At 42.2% G+C, this 13481-nt stretch overlaps 1 protein-coding gene across 4 annotated transcripts in view; it reads left to right on the forward strand.

Moving 5' to 3' along the window:
* HS3ST5 (heparan sulfate-glucosamine 3-sulfotransferase 5) overlaps positions 1 to 13481 on the forward strand; it is a 291447-nt gene that overhangs the window by 272783 nt on the left and 5183 nt on the right. For all 4 annotated transcript variants that reach the window (XM_070376398.1, XM_070376399.1, XM_070376397.1 and 1 more), the window contains one exon: positions 12373 to 12511. In XM_070376398.1, the coding sequence (XP_070232499.1) occupies positions 12405 to 12511 (107 nt within the window). In that variant the 5' untranslated portion in view covers positions 12373 to 12404. The remainder of the gene's footprint in view (positions 1 to 12372; positions 12512 to 13481) is intronic.

Consider the following 13481-nt stretch of genomic DNA (forward strand, 5'->3'; position numbering starts at 1 on the left):
ATTTAAAATGAAACTTAAACATTGATATTTACCTCAGGCACTGGTTCCACACCCCCACCACCACCACTGCAGTTGTCTTTACTTCCTGACAATTAGTGTTTCATGATAAGATCACTTATTTAGTGCTAATCTGATGGAATCCCTTAGTGTGTGAGTTTAGACCCAGAAGGGATTGTTAAACTCGTCTTTTCCAAGCCCTTTGTTTCTTCGGAGGAAAAATCAGAAGAACAGGGAGGGTGAGTGACTAACCCAAAATCACAAAGCAGATGAGCAATATAGTCTGAGCTTCCTGTTTTGTTTTACTTTAAAGGGAGCAGCGAGGGGAGGAGACATTTTTCTGCCATCCAATAAGAGCAGATTCTGTAGTTCTTGGGTCTCTGCATTTTCTCATCTGCATGATTGGGATGATAATAGTTCCCTTTTCACTTCAGAGGATTTCCTCCCACTAATCTGTTGTAATGGATTCCCCCTGCTGGGGGGGGTGTGTGTGTGTGTGTGTGTGTGTGTGTGTGACCACATTATTCTTGTGTGTCACACACTAAATCTAGGGTCATTGTACTTAGGATTGTAAGGCTTTGTATATAGCTACCTTGTTTCTGAAGGCAGGCACTATTCCCAGGGTTGGGTACCCAAGAAAAAGATGGGCCTCAGGGAGGACCACAGAACTAAGAGGGAGAAATAAAGGGGAATGGAATCCCAATGCTGTAACAAGATGTGAAGGACTGTGTTCCTACGTGATGGTGTTAAGACAGTGTCTCTCTAAAAGCCAAGTGTCTGGAAAAAGGAGGCACCACTGTGCAGACCCACAGCTTACACACAAGTAATCCATTCTCTGAAGGCCCAAAGGTCTGGTGGCAGGACTGTACACATAATTTGTGGGACCCACTGCAAAATGAAAGTAGACTTCTTGTCAAAAATTATTAAGAATTTCAAGACAGTGACAGCAGAAAATTAATTCAAGCACTGGGCCCTTCTGGACACAGAGCCCTGCAAATACACAGGTTACATGCCCAAGAGCTAGCCCAGTCTAGCTGCAAGTTGTTCCTTTGGCAAATGCTGGTCTAAACATCCCCAACAAAGTCTTCACTTGAAGGACATCTTGAAGAGAAGAGTCTTGTTAAGAGAAGACTGGTGTATTTTAGAGAGTAGTCTGACTGCGGCTACTTGGGTAGAAGGCAGGACCATCCAAGGGGAGTGGGTCTTAGGGCCAAGTGATGAGACTCTAGGGTCCAGTAGACCCTCTCCCTGTGAGGAGTCTTCCTTCACTGCCAGTTCAAGAGGATCAGAGCTCTGTGTGTAAGGAAAGATACAGTTTCCTTGCATTTGTAAAACAGTTGACTTTGAATTCAGGAAGATGAGAGTAATAAAGCAGGATATGGGTCCTCCACATCATTCCTGGCATCTTCAGTCCCTGGCATATGGCAGGCACTGAGCAAACATTTGTTGATGAATGGTAATGTAGGCAGTTATCTTGAGGTCAGAATTTGATGGAGCCCTTCTGGTCCTGAAAGAAAGATTGCAACTCAGAAAAAAGAGGAGTCTCAGGTAATAAAAAGAGCAATGCTTTGAAGCACGTTCAATTCTGTTCACTTGCTCAGTCGTGTCTGACTCTTTGCAACCCCATGGACTGCAGCACACCAAGCTTCCTTGTCCATCACCAACTCCCAGAGTTTACTCAAATTCATGTCCATTGAGTCAGTGATGCCATCCAACCATCTCATCCTCTGTCATCCCCTTCTCCTCCCACCTTCAATCTTTCCCAGCATAAGGGTCTTTTCAAATGAGTCAGTTCTTCGCATCAGGTGGCCAAAGTATTGGAGTTTCAGCTTCAGCATCAGTCCTTCCAATGAATATTCAGGACTGATTTCCTTCAGGATTGACTGATTGGATCTCCTTGCAGTCCAGGGGACTCTCAAGAGTCTTCTCCAACACCACAGTTCAAAAGCATCAATTCTTTGGCATTCAGCTTTCTTTATGGTCCAACTCTCACATCCACACGTGGAAAAACCATAGCTTTGACTAGATGGACTTTTGTTGGCAAAGTAATGTCTCTGCTTTTTAATATGCTGTCTAGGTTGGTCATTGCTTTTCTTCCAAGAAGCAAGCATCTTTTAATTTCATGGCTGCAGTCACTATCTGCAGTGATTTTAGAGCCCAGGAAAATAAGCACGTTAATAATACCATTATTTAAGAAAATGTTAGCCTGCCCAAGAATGAAGGCTTTTAGAATCATGTTGCATGCAAACTAATTATAAATTATTTTACAGGTTTATTAAATACTCAAAAGGTTTTTTGAAGACATATAGCTGTACTTTTGTTATCAATGATATGAAAACCAGCACTGCTTTCTTTCTTCTTAAGCTCTCTTTCTTTAAAGCTCATAGCAGTGGGATGCAGAGAGAAACCTGAAGGAGGCACAGAAAGCCGAGGAGAAAAGACCTAGAAAGGTGAAAATAGAAAAAAGGGATTACTGGGGCCTCCAAATGAATATAGGCCTCTTTAGAAAGGGAAGAGAATAGAGGAGGCTAAAAAGGAAGGGAGTAGATGGATAGGTACAGTCTCCTTTTTCCTAACAGCACTTGGCAGCACACAACACACTCAGTGGGTTCTCAGAAAACATGTGATTAATGAATACATAAAAGAGAAACTGAATGGGACATAATTAGTATGTGCAACCTGCTCTTGGGGACAGGGGATGGTCTGTAGCGTTTGTCAGTATCAGTTGTATAAATCCTCCCTCCGTGGCCAATTTTAAACTATCCACATGAATTTACTAAGTGTGGAATTAGGAAGAGACCTAATTGCACAGAGATACTATTGCACAGTAGTATCTCCACTGTATAATAAACTTAACTTCAAGAGCACAGATAATAGTAAAAATAGTACAATAATTAGGAAATAATGTTTTTTATATTTATTGCCTTTGTTTCTTAATTTCTTTAACTGAATTTCTGTGATGTAGTTCTTAATCAAGGCTTTAACAACTGGCTTGCAAAGTGTGAGCCAGCTCCAGCCCTCCGATGGGTGGGCATCATCAGATGCTGCCACTATTCACATTGTATAAAAAGAACTTTCTCCATTTTTATTTCTTTAAAAGAATTGAGAAAAGAAAAGTAAAATAGGAGACAAGACAAGAAATCTCCTTAGAAAATTTTCTCATTTGCCACTTTTCCATTTTTTTTTTTTTTGATACCTAAGTCATCAGAATGTACAAGTTGAATGTTTAAGAAAAGATAAATGATATATCTATTTCTACTAACAAACCCTATTATAACATTTTCAGCATTAAATGAACTTAACAGGGAGGCAGAGTTGTAGAGTATAAAAAGCTCGAAACTAGCAGTTAGCAATTCCAGGCTTAATAGTCTGAGGCTTTGAGCAGTTCATTTCACTTCCTGAGACCCAAGAATACCCACTGCCCCACTTATATCACAGGACTTGGTGTGAATTCAGGTGGGGATCTTCTAGCATCCTGCACTGTTGATAATCTGCCACTTACTCTCAAATGATTTGATAAAAATAATAAATGTTTCTACAAAGAAAGATAAAGCAAACGTGTCAAAAATTAACAACTGGTAAATCTAGATGAAGGATATGTAAGCACTCAAAACTCTTTTTCAAAATAAAAAGGTGCGGGAAATTAGGTTATTATAGGCATATAGTGCGGACAAGGCAATGGCACCCCACTCCAGTACTCTTGCCTGGAAAATCCCATGGATGGAGGAGCCTGGCAGGCTGCAGTCCATGGGGTCGCTAGAGTCGGACACGACTGAGTGACTTCACTTTCACTTTTCACTTTCATGCATTGGAGAAGGAAATGGCAACCTACTCCAGTGTTCTTGCCTGGAGAATCCCAGGGACAGGGAAGCCTGGTGGGCTGCCGTCTATGGGGTCGAACAGAATTGGACACGACTGAAGTGACTTAGTAGTAGCAGCAGCAGGCATATAGCGACTTCACTTTCACTTTTCACTTTCATGCATTGGAGAAGAAAATGACAGCCCACTCCGGTGTTCTTGCCTGGAGAATCCCAGGGACGGGGAAGCCTGGTGGGCTGCCGACTATGGGGTCGCACGGGGTTGGACACGACTGAAGCGACTTAGCAGCAGCAGCAGCAGCATATATGAACCTGCAAAGTACTATACAAAGATAAACTACTATTACCTACTTAAAGAGATGTGGTATCTAGATACCATAGCTGTTTAAGATAGTCAAAGTTCATTCCATCTAGCTGATTCAGTTGTTCAGTAATTATTTACAGAGTATCTATGACCCTTAAAGTGCTGGTGATACAATAATGAACAATGCACAGTCATTCATCTCATGGAAGTTACATTCTGGTTAGAGAGACACACAATACACAAGCAATTAAAGTGTGGTTTCAATAGAATTAAATAAAGGATGCTGTTGTGACACATAGAAGAAACCTGTAAGCCAACCTTCCCAAGGAGCCTAAGATCTGAAAGATAGGAATTAATCCAAGACCTGGAGAGAAGTCAGCATCAGTATATGTGGCTAATGTTTATTGAGTATTATGCTGTGCCAGTGTTCTAATTACTCTACATACTCCTTTGCCCCTCACAGAAGTTCTTCAGGGCAGGCTGTTATTATCCTACTGGGACACTATCTATTGGTGCCCCAGACCCAATAGAGAAGTCACTGATAGATGAGGCACAGCTACTGTTTTCAGGCTCTGGGACCCTTCTGTGGAAAGGCCCTGATGCAAAAATGGCCATGATCTATTCAAAAGAACTGCAAGCTGTTCTGTATGCTGAAGTTTGCACATGCCCGTACTGGGGCGAGGTCATGTTGGTGAGGAATTGTGGTAGAAAAGGTAAAAGGCCTTTAAAACCCTGTGGAGAATAGGGACCCATTAGAGTATTAAGCCTGAAGGCAATATGATCAAATTTCTGTTTAGAAAGACCGCTCTGTCTTCAATATGGAGAATAAATTGAGGCAGAAACAAAACTAATCGTGGGGAGACCAGTTAGGAGCCTATAAAATCTGAGAGTGCAGCCTGTACCAAGGCAGTCACGGATGACAGTGTGGAGAAGCAGGTAGATCCTAATAGTACTTTGGAGATGGAATTTTACTGGCGGGGTAGAGCCAAGGAGGATGGATTTCAAAGTTTCTGGGCTGGGCAATCGCATCAGCAGATGAGGACCCAGGCACTGAGTCAAGCTGTGGGGAGAAGAGCAGGGGAAAGGAAAGATGTGGGAGAAGAGCTGGGGGTAGGAAAGATGAGACAGGCTGATAATAAGGGGACAACAGACATATGTAACCAAGATCTTACAGACAACAGAACGTGAGAATCTGAACTGAGTGACAGAACCAGCTATTTTGATCATCTTCTATAAAATCTTTCAAAAGGAGAGTCAGTTTTTGAATTATTGGGAAAATAAGTGGAGATCCCATGATTCTGGTTGCTTTTAATCATAAACAGTTTACCGAATATGAAAAATACTTTGTAAACTATAAAAATATTACCTTCATTATCATTGTTTATAAATATTTTTCTTCCTTTTATTATATTAAAGCCACATAAATAGCCCTTTTTATTTACCCCTTCATAAAAACATTTTCCTCTTTTGGTTTTCATCTCCTTGTCTTCTACTTCAAGATACAATGGAAGGAAATTTAGGGTGAGTTAAAAGTGGTTTTATCTGTTCTCATCAGTCAGTAAACAAGCATTTATTAAGAGTCTCCCAGTGGTGATCATTTCTAAACGTACAGAAATATCAAATCCCTGTGTTGTGCATTAGAAACAACATAGTGTTGTAGGTCAATCATACTTCAAAAAATAAGTATACACACAAACTCACAGAAAGAAATCAGATTGTGGTACCAGAGGCAGGGGTTGGATGAAGATGGTCAACTTCCAGTTATAACATAAGTAAGTACTACGGGTATAATGTACAACATGATAAATGTAATTAATACTGTTGTATCTTATATATGAAAGTTGCTGACTTCTCATCACAAGGAAAAAAATTTTTTTTTCTTTTTCTTTTATTTTGTATCTGTGACATGATGGGTAGTCACTAAATATAGTGTGATAATCACTTCATGATGGATGTCACGCAAATCATTATGTGTACACCTTAAACTTATGCTATGCTCTACATCAATTATATCTCAATAAAACAGGAAGAAAATTTTAATAAAAAAACAACAAAAAAGGAGCCTCTCAGGTGAGCATCCAAAGCTGAGGGAGTGACACTGCAATCAAGGGCTCATGTTCTTTGAGATCAGAGAATTTTGAATTTAAATCCTCCTGTATTTACCAGCCGTATATGCCCTTGGGTAAATAATTTGTTCATCTCTCTGTTTTTTAGTTTCCATCGGAAAAAAATAGAATGAATAATACTTCACAGGCCTGTTGTATTACACGAGATGATAAATATGAAAGAAACACAGAGACCAGGGCTCAATGAATGTGGTTCCTCAGACTTTAGGATACAGCAGGAGAATGAGAGGGCGGAGCAAATTGAGAGGAGCACTGCTGTATCTACACTGCCATGTGTGAGACACTCAGCCAGTGGGAAGTTGCCGTGTAACAGGGGCTCAGCTCGGTGCTCTGTGACGACCTAGAGAGGCGGGCTGGGGGCAGTTCAAGAGGGAGGGATATATGTATACATGTCCCTGGTGACTTAGTGGTAAAGAATCAACCTGCCAATGCAGGAGACAGGGGTTCAATCCCTGATTCCAAAAGATCCCCTGGAGAGGGAAATGGCAATCTATTCCAGTATTCTTACCTGGAGAACCCCATGGACAAAGGAGCCTGGCATGCTACAGTCAATGGGTTTACAAAGAGTTGGACATGACTCAGTGACAGAATACACACACACAGTTGATTCACTTCGCTGTACAACAGAAACTAACATAACATTGTGAAACAATTATACTCCAATAAAGTAAATTAGTAAAAAATAAATCTTAAAAAAAAGAAAGAATAAATGTGGTTCCTGTCCACCCCATAAGGCTGTTGCCCTGAATAAATGAGCTAATACTCAGAAGACAGTTAAAATTTCCTTGGAATAATTCTGGTATACAAGTTCAGTCATTTTTAATGAACTTGACTGCTGTTGTTTTTGTTACCGTTTTTACTAGTACCAGGGGCTTGCAGTAACTATGTTTATGAGCCTTTGAACACCACTTGAGTGTATCTTTATTATTACTTTTTTTGAATTCCCTTATTTGTGTGAGCTTGGGAATCATTTCCTTCTTTGCTTAGTGCTGCTTTGGAGAAACAGCCAGATGTCTCTACAATTTGTCATCTCCGGCCACATACTCTGTTATTTAGATACTCTTCTTTGTTCAGCTAAGATACCATGTCTATTAAACCATTCGTAGTCTGGAGAAACTATAATTGTGCTGTTCTTGGCATGCAAAATGAAAGACACTGGGAGATAGAAAACTGGAGATAAAGGAGGGCTTAAATGTCACTGTAGGTCTTTAACTTTTTTTAATAAAAAGAGATAATATATTTTTAAAAACTTTAATTTTATATAAATTGCCTATTACCAGTGTGAGTGCTCTGATGAAAGATTATTAAACTATCCATTAAGCTGGCATACAGAGCTGGGAAGGGACAGGGACTTAGGGGATTGGAGAAGCAGTTAACCTTCTCCCCAGTTTAATGGCATTGTCTGTAAGGATCAGGCGGCATGTCTTCTTTTTGGTTGTACTCCTGGATCAAGACCTGTAGCTCCCAGCTTTTAAGACTCTATCATGGCACAGGCTTGAGCACTTCATGTCACAGAAAACCACAGAGGCATCTTGAATGTTAAATGTACCAAATATCTTTGGTTTTTCTTGAACACAGTTTATTCTGAGGCTGCTCTGATACTCTTAGCACATAATCTGAGTGATTATAAAACAGATGGAGAAGGAAATGGCAATCCACTCCAATATTCTTGCCTGGAAAATCCCATGGATAGAGGAGCTTGGCGGGCTACAGTCCATGGGGTCGCAAAGAGTTGGACATGACTGAGTGTGCATTCACACACAAAACAGAAAGAGATTTCACCTAAGTGGCACAGTGGTAAAGAACCCTGTGTTAGGAAGATACCGTGGAGACAGAAATGGCAACCGGCTTCAGTATTCTTGCCTGGGAAATCCCATGGACAGAGAAGCCTGGTGGGCTACCACCCGTGGGGTTGCAAAAGAGTCAGACACGACTTATCAACTGAACAACAACAATGGGTGTTACACTTAGGTAGCAGAGGAGGCCAAGCGACCCCAGCCTCCTTCCAAGTTGCTCCTCTGCGTGAGGCTGCTGACCTCTGTTGAGGCCACGGGCAAGCACATTTCACCATTGCTTTTCCCACCTCTCCCATTTGTAGCCATCCCTCTTCAATCACCTCACAGCTTTTACTCTGTCATACTGTTTGTAAGCACACAGTGAATTCATTTACACTAAGATACAGTAACACTTGGGCTTCCCCAGTGGCTCAGCAGTAAAGAACCCCCCTGCAATGCAAGAGCCACAGGAGACATGGATTCGATCCCTGGGTCCGAAAGGTCCCCTGGAAGAGGGCATGGAAACCCAATCCTGGGTAACAGAGGAGCCTGGTGGGCTACAGTCCGTAGGGTCACAAGGAGCCAGACACGACTGAAGGGACTTAGCATGCACGCACGCACAATGACACATAATCCCTTATGTTAGTCTGGCCTTTGAATAGTGATGTCACTTGTAGAAAACTTACTTCATTCTCATTGTAGCCCTAAGGAGTGGGGAAGTTAGAGACTGGTCTCCTTTTGTCGTTGTTGCTGTTGTTCAGTTGCCCAGTCATGTCTGACTCTTTGCGACCCCATGGACGGCAGCAGGCCAGGCCTCCTTGTCCCCCACCATCTCTCGGAGTTTGCCCAAGTTCATGCTCATTGCATTGGTGATGCCATCCAGCCATCTCATCCTCTGACACCCTCTTCTCCTTCTGTCCTCAATCTTTCCCAGCATTAGGTGCTTTTTCAATGAGTTATCTGTTCACATCAGATGACCAAAATACTGGAGCTTCAGCTTCAGCATCAGTCCTTCCAGTGAACGTTCAAGATTGATCTCCCTTAAGACTGACTGGTTTGATCTCCTTTCTGTCCAAGGGACCCTCAGGAGTCTTCTCCAGCACTACAGTTCGAAGGCATTGGGTCTTTGGCGCTCTGCCTTCTTTACAGTCTAGCTCTCACAACCATACATGACCACTGGGAAGACTATGGCCTTGACTATATGGACATTTGTCAGCAGAGTAATGTCTCTGCTTTTCAACACAGTCTAGGTTTTTTCATCACTTTCTTGCCAAGAAGGAGTTGTCTTCTGATTTCATGGCTGCCGTCACCATCCACGGTGATTTTTGGAGTCCAAGAAGAGAAAATCTGTCACTACTTCCACCTTTCCCCTTTCTATTTGCCATGCAGTAATAGGGCTGGATGCCATGACTTAGTTTTTTTAGTATTTAGTCTTGAGACAGCTTTTCACTCCCCTCCTTCACCCTTATCAGGAGGCTCTTTAACTCCTTTTCTCTTTCTGCCATTAGAGTGGTATCATCCACATATCTGAGGTTGTTGATGTTTCTCCCACCTATCCTGATTCCAGTTTGTAACTCATCCAGCATGGCATTTCTCATGATGTGCTCAGCATATAGGCTAAACAAACAGGGTGACGGCAGACAGCATGTCGTACTCTTTTCTCAATCTTGAACCAATCAGTTGTTCCATACAGGGTTCTAACTTTTGCCTCTTGACCCACACACAGGTTTCTCAGGAGACAGGTAAGCTGGTCTGGTATTCCCATCTTTCTAAGAGCTCTCCACAGTTTGTCATAATCCACACAGTCAAAAGCTTTAGCATAGTTGATGAAAGAGATAGATGTTTTTTTCTGAAATTCTCGTTTTATAGAGAAGGAACAAAGGTTCAAGGAATCTGAGCAGCCACTAGAATCTCACTCAGGGGAGAACTTAACCAGGAGACTTGAGCACAGGTTTCTTTCCACCACCCAGTTCCACCTATTACTGTAGTATTTGCATTTTGACAGGAATCAGAGTCCTGTGCTGAAGGCAGGTAACCATTTAACTGAGGGCTTCAGACGTCAACCCAGAGAGAGAAAACGGATTCTTTCAGTGAAGCCCTGAGTTCTGCCACAGAAGTTACTGCCTTTGCCTCCACATTACCTGTCAGTTGTGTGATCACAGGCAAGCTGCAGAAAATTGTCTGTGCTTCACTTCTCCTGTTTATGAAATGGAAGTAGCTGTATGTGCCTCACAGGATTTTTCTGACAATTCCCTGAAATACCACCTGGATGATATTCTTGTCACATAGCAGGTCTCATCAAACCTCATCTACTCTTCCCCCTTTTCTTCCTCATTTTACCAACACACAAGGCAGGCCGTGCAAAGCCAGAGCCCTGAGCTCACCCAGAGCCTGCAAAGACCCTTGTGAACACCTCCTCTTCCCTTTAGCTCTCAGCCTTTTCTCCTGTCCCCTCAGCTCCTGTGTGGAGCCACACCAACCTTCCTTCCCTTCTCAAACTCGCCACCCACCTTCCCTCCACAGTGCGCTCCAGGTCCTCTGGCTGAGTCCACCTTCTTGCCCTCCTCTGTCCTCATGCTCCAGGTATAAGCCAAGCCCCTTCTTCAGGAAGGACTGAAGTAGCTTCCCCCTACTGTTCTTTCTCACTGCGCTTTGACTTTCCTTGTGTTATCACAATCTGAAGGTGCATGCGACTCCCGCATTTCCTGGTGGTGTTTCTCTCTTCTCCACTAGACTGTCGCCTCCCACGTTGGCCACTGCCTCCGGGGCCCCCAGGGCAGAATGTAGCACATAAGTTGTTTCCAATAAATATTTGTGACTATGTGTTGGATAAATGCTTCTTTTCCCTCTCCCTTTTGGGATGCCCTCCTACAGCCTCCTCGCCAAGTTATGTACTTCCTCAAAGGCACGTACCTGAACATTCCTTCCATTTCCCCCAACATTTATTCATACATTATTGTGGATAAGGTGTTTCATGATTCCTGAATCACATTACTAATTTTCCAAGGGCTAAGACTCATTCAGGATCTTTTTTGGAATTCCCCATAAACCTGGTAGAAAAGCTGGGAAGGCTATCAGTGCTCAGTATTTCCTGATGAATGAATAAATCAAGCAGTCAATCCAGGTATATAATCCTTTTGCACAGAGAAAATCTTCACTTAGCAAATACAGAGAGACTATTGCAGCAAAACATTTTCTCACCATGACACATTGCTGTAGTCCCTCTTCTGGGGTTACTATTTTGAGTTTCAGTGAGAAGCGAACAATCTTATCTTGGAAAGGGAATTGGATTTATTTTTAATATGAAAACCTGAATTGGAAGCTTGAATTTTTCCCCAAAATTTAATAACAGCACTGATAAAGCCTTACTCTCCTCAGCTAGCCCTATTTCAGATAAAAGAAAACAAAGCTTCCATGTAAGCTTCTGTCTTGGTGTTAGAGCAAGACCTGTAAGACTGACCGTATTTAAATTCATTGAGAGCCATGAGGGGGTCACGTAGCAGGGGCTTCTAGTCTGAGCATGATTTTAGAATCTGTCACTCCAACCCAGGTCTGGGCAGAGGCAATGAAGGGAAACATCAAGTTACTTAGAGCCACTGCCCCCAAACATCTGAGGTCGTAACAGTTCCCACTGATAACCTCAGTAAGTAAAGACATAGCTTAAAAAAATTTTTTTTTTTTTAATTTTTGCTGTACCACTCAGCCTGTGGGGTCCCAATTTCCCAACCAGGGATCAAACCCGCACCCCTTGCATTGGAAGCACAGAGTCCTGACTGGGCTGCCAGGGAAGTCCCAAGACATAGCCTTTGACCTCACCCCCTTCCTCCATTCACAACCAAAACAAAACAAAAACCATGTCAGTCAAACATGTCATTATTATGCCCCAAATGATAACTTACCGAGGGAGGATCCCAATTTCTATATTCATCCCCCTATACCAAAAAGAACCTTCAGTTTCCTGGTTGCCCTGCTGCTCAAACTCAGGTTGCTCAGTTGCTCATTTTATCAGTATTTTTGAATGATTAACAACTCTATATAGATAGATAGATAGATAGATTTATTTAAAATGATTTTTGCATTTTAATTTACTTTGACAATTGCCCAGCAAGTCCTTCTAGTTAGTATCTTGCCTCTAGTTTAGTTTTGATCTTAAAACACATACCAAAAGAAGGAAAGTAAGTTTTGCCAAATACCTGTTGTACCATGAACATTGTTAAGGTTGATGCGGCATTGATGTTCTTTGTGTGACATCACTTAATCCCTGTATTCCCACCCCTGCATGGCTTTGTGACAGTCAACAGAGCCAGTAAGAGATGACTTCTGATAAGTCCCCTTCTATCCCCGTCTCTCAGGCTACAGGAGTCCTGAAGGTTGATGGAGGGCCATGCTATTCAAACAGCAGGCGTGGCTGAGACAGAAGCTCCTGGTGCTGGGAAGCCTTGCCGTTGGAAGTCTCCTGTATCTAGTCGCCAGAGTTGGGAGCTTGGATAGGTACGTGATTAAACACATACTCATGCCCATGTGACTTTACACGTCTCTTGATTTAAACTGCCTTAGGACATAATTTTAAATCTATCCATTTGTTTTCCTCTCTCAACATTCCCAAGAAACATTTTTCTGCAGCATTAATTTTGATTTATTGAGCCTTTCGAAGAAAGAGATCCAAGTTGCTCAAACTAAGGTGTTCGTCAAGATTTATTTGTATTCTGTGTGTGTTGATGTTTGTTTTCAGAGAGGGATAAAGCAATGTACAGTAAAAATGTCATTTACTAGAGCTATGCATGCATCTGGTTGTTGACCTCTAGCCATAGCCAAATAGTGATGATGTATTTATGTATTTACATTTTGAAATTTATAAGTGGACAATTACGGTGCTACCAAGAGAGTTAAAATCATGTATGAGTCTGTTAAGGAGCTCATCAAATTTGGAATCCATTGCCCTGGAAAGATGGCTGCAGACTTGGGGAGTTTTAACTATGTTAATTAGCTCTGGTTTCTAGGAACGGAACATAACAGACAAGGAGGCTGTCACTCGGAGTAATTCCCAGAAAGCAATGGAAAATCCATGGAGAGGAAATTTACAGAGCTAGGGTTTGGCTCTAACTAAGCCAACATTGAAAGGCACTAGACCTGCGGAAGTCCCAGCAATGCCAGCTAGGTTCACATTGAATGCTTCTGGGTTGTCCCATTTCTGGAATGATTGGAAAGGACACAGAAGTTAATTTCTGAAATGTGAAGCTTCCTTCTTTGCCCTTTAAAATTAATTCTTGTACTTAAAAGACAATTCAGTTCCCATTTCGTGCCCAACTCTTTGCAACCACATAGACTTCTCTGGGCCAGAAAACTGGAGTAGATAGCTTTTCCCTTCTCCAGGGAATCTTCCCAACCAGGTATCAAACCCAAGTCTCCCGCATTGCAGGCAGATTCTTTACCAGCTGAGCCACAAGGGAAGGCCTATGAA

This window comes from Bos mutus, chromosome 9 (assembly GCF_027580195.1).
Source record: "Bos mutus isolate GX-2022 chromosome 9, NWIPB_WYAK_1.1, whole genome shotgun sequence".
Taxonomy (NCBI): domain Eukaryota; kingdom Metazoa; phylum Chordata; class Mammalia; order Artiodactyla; family Bovidae; genus Bos; species Bos mutus.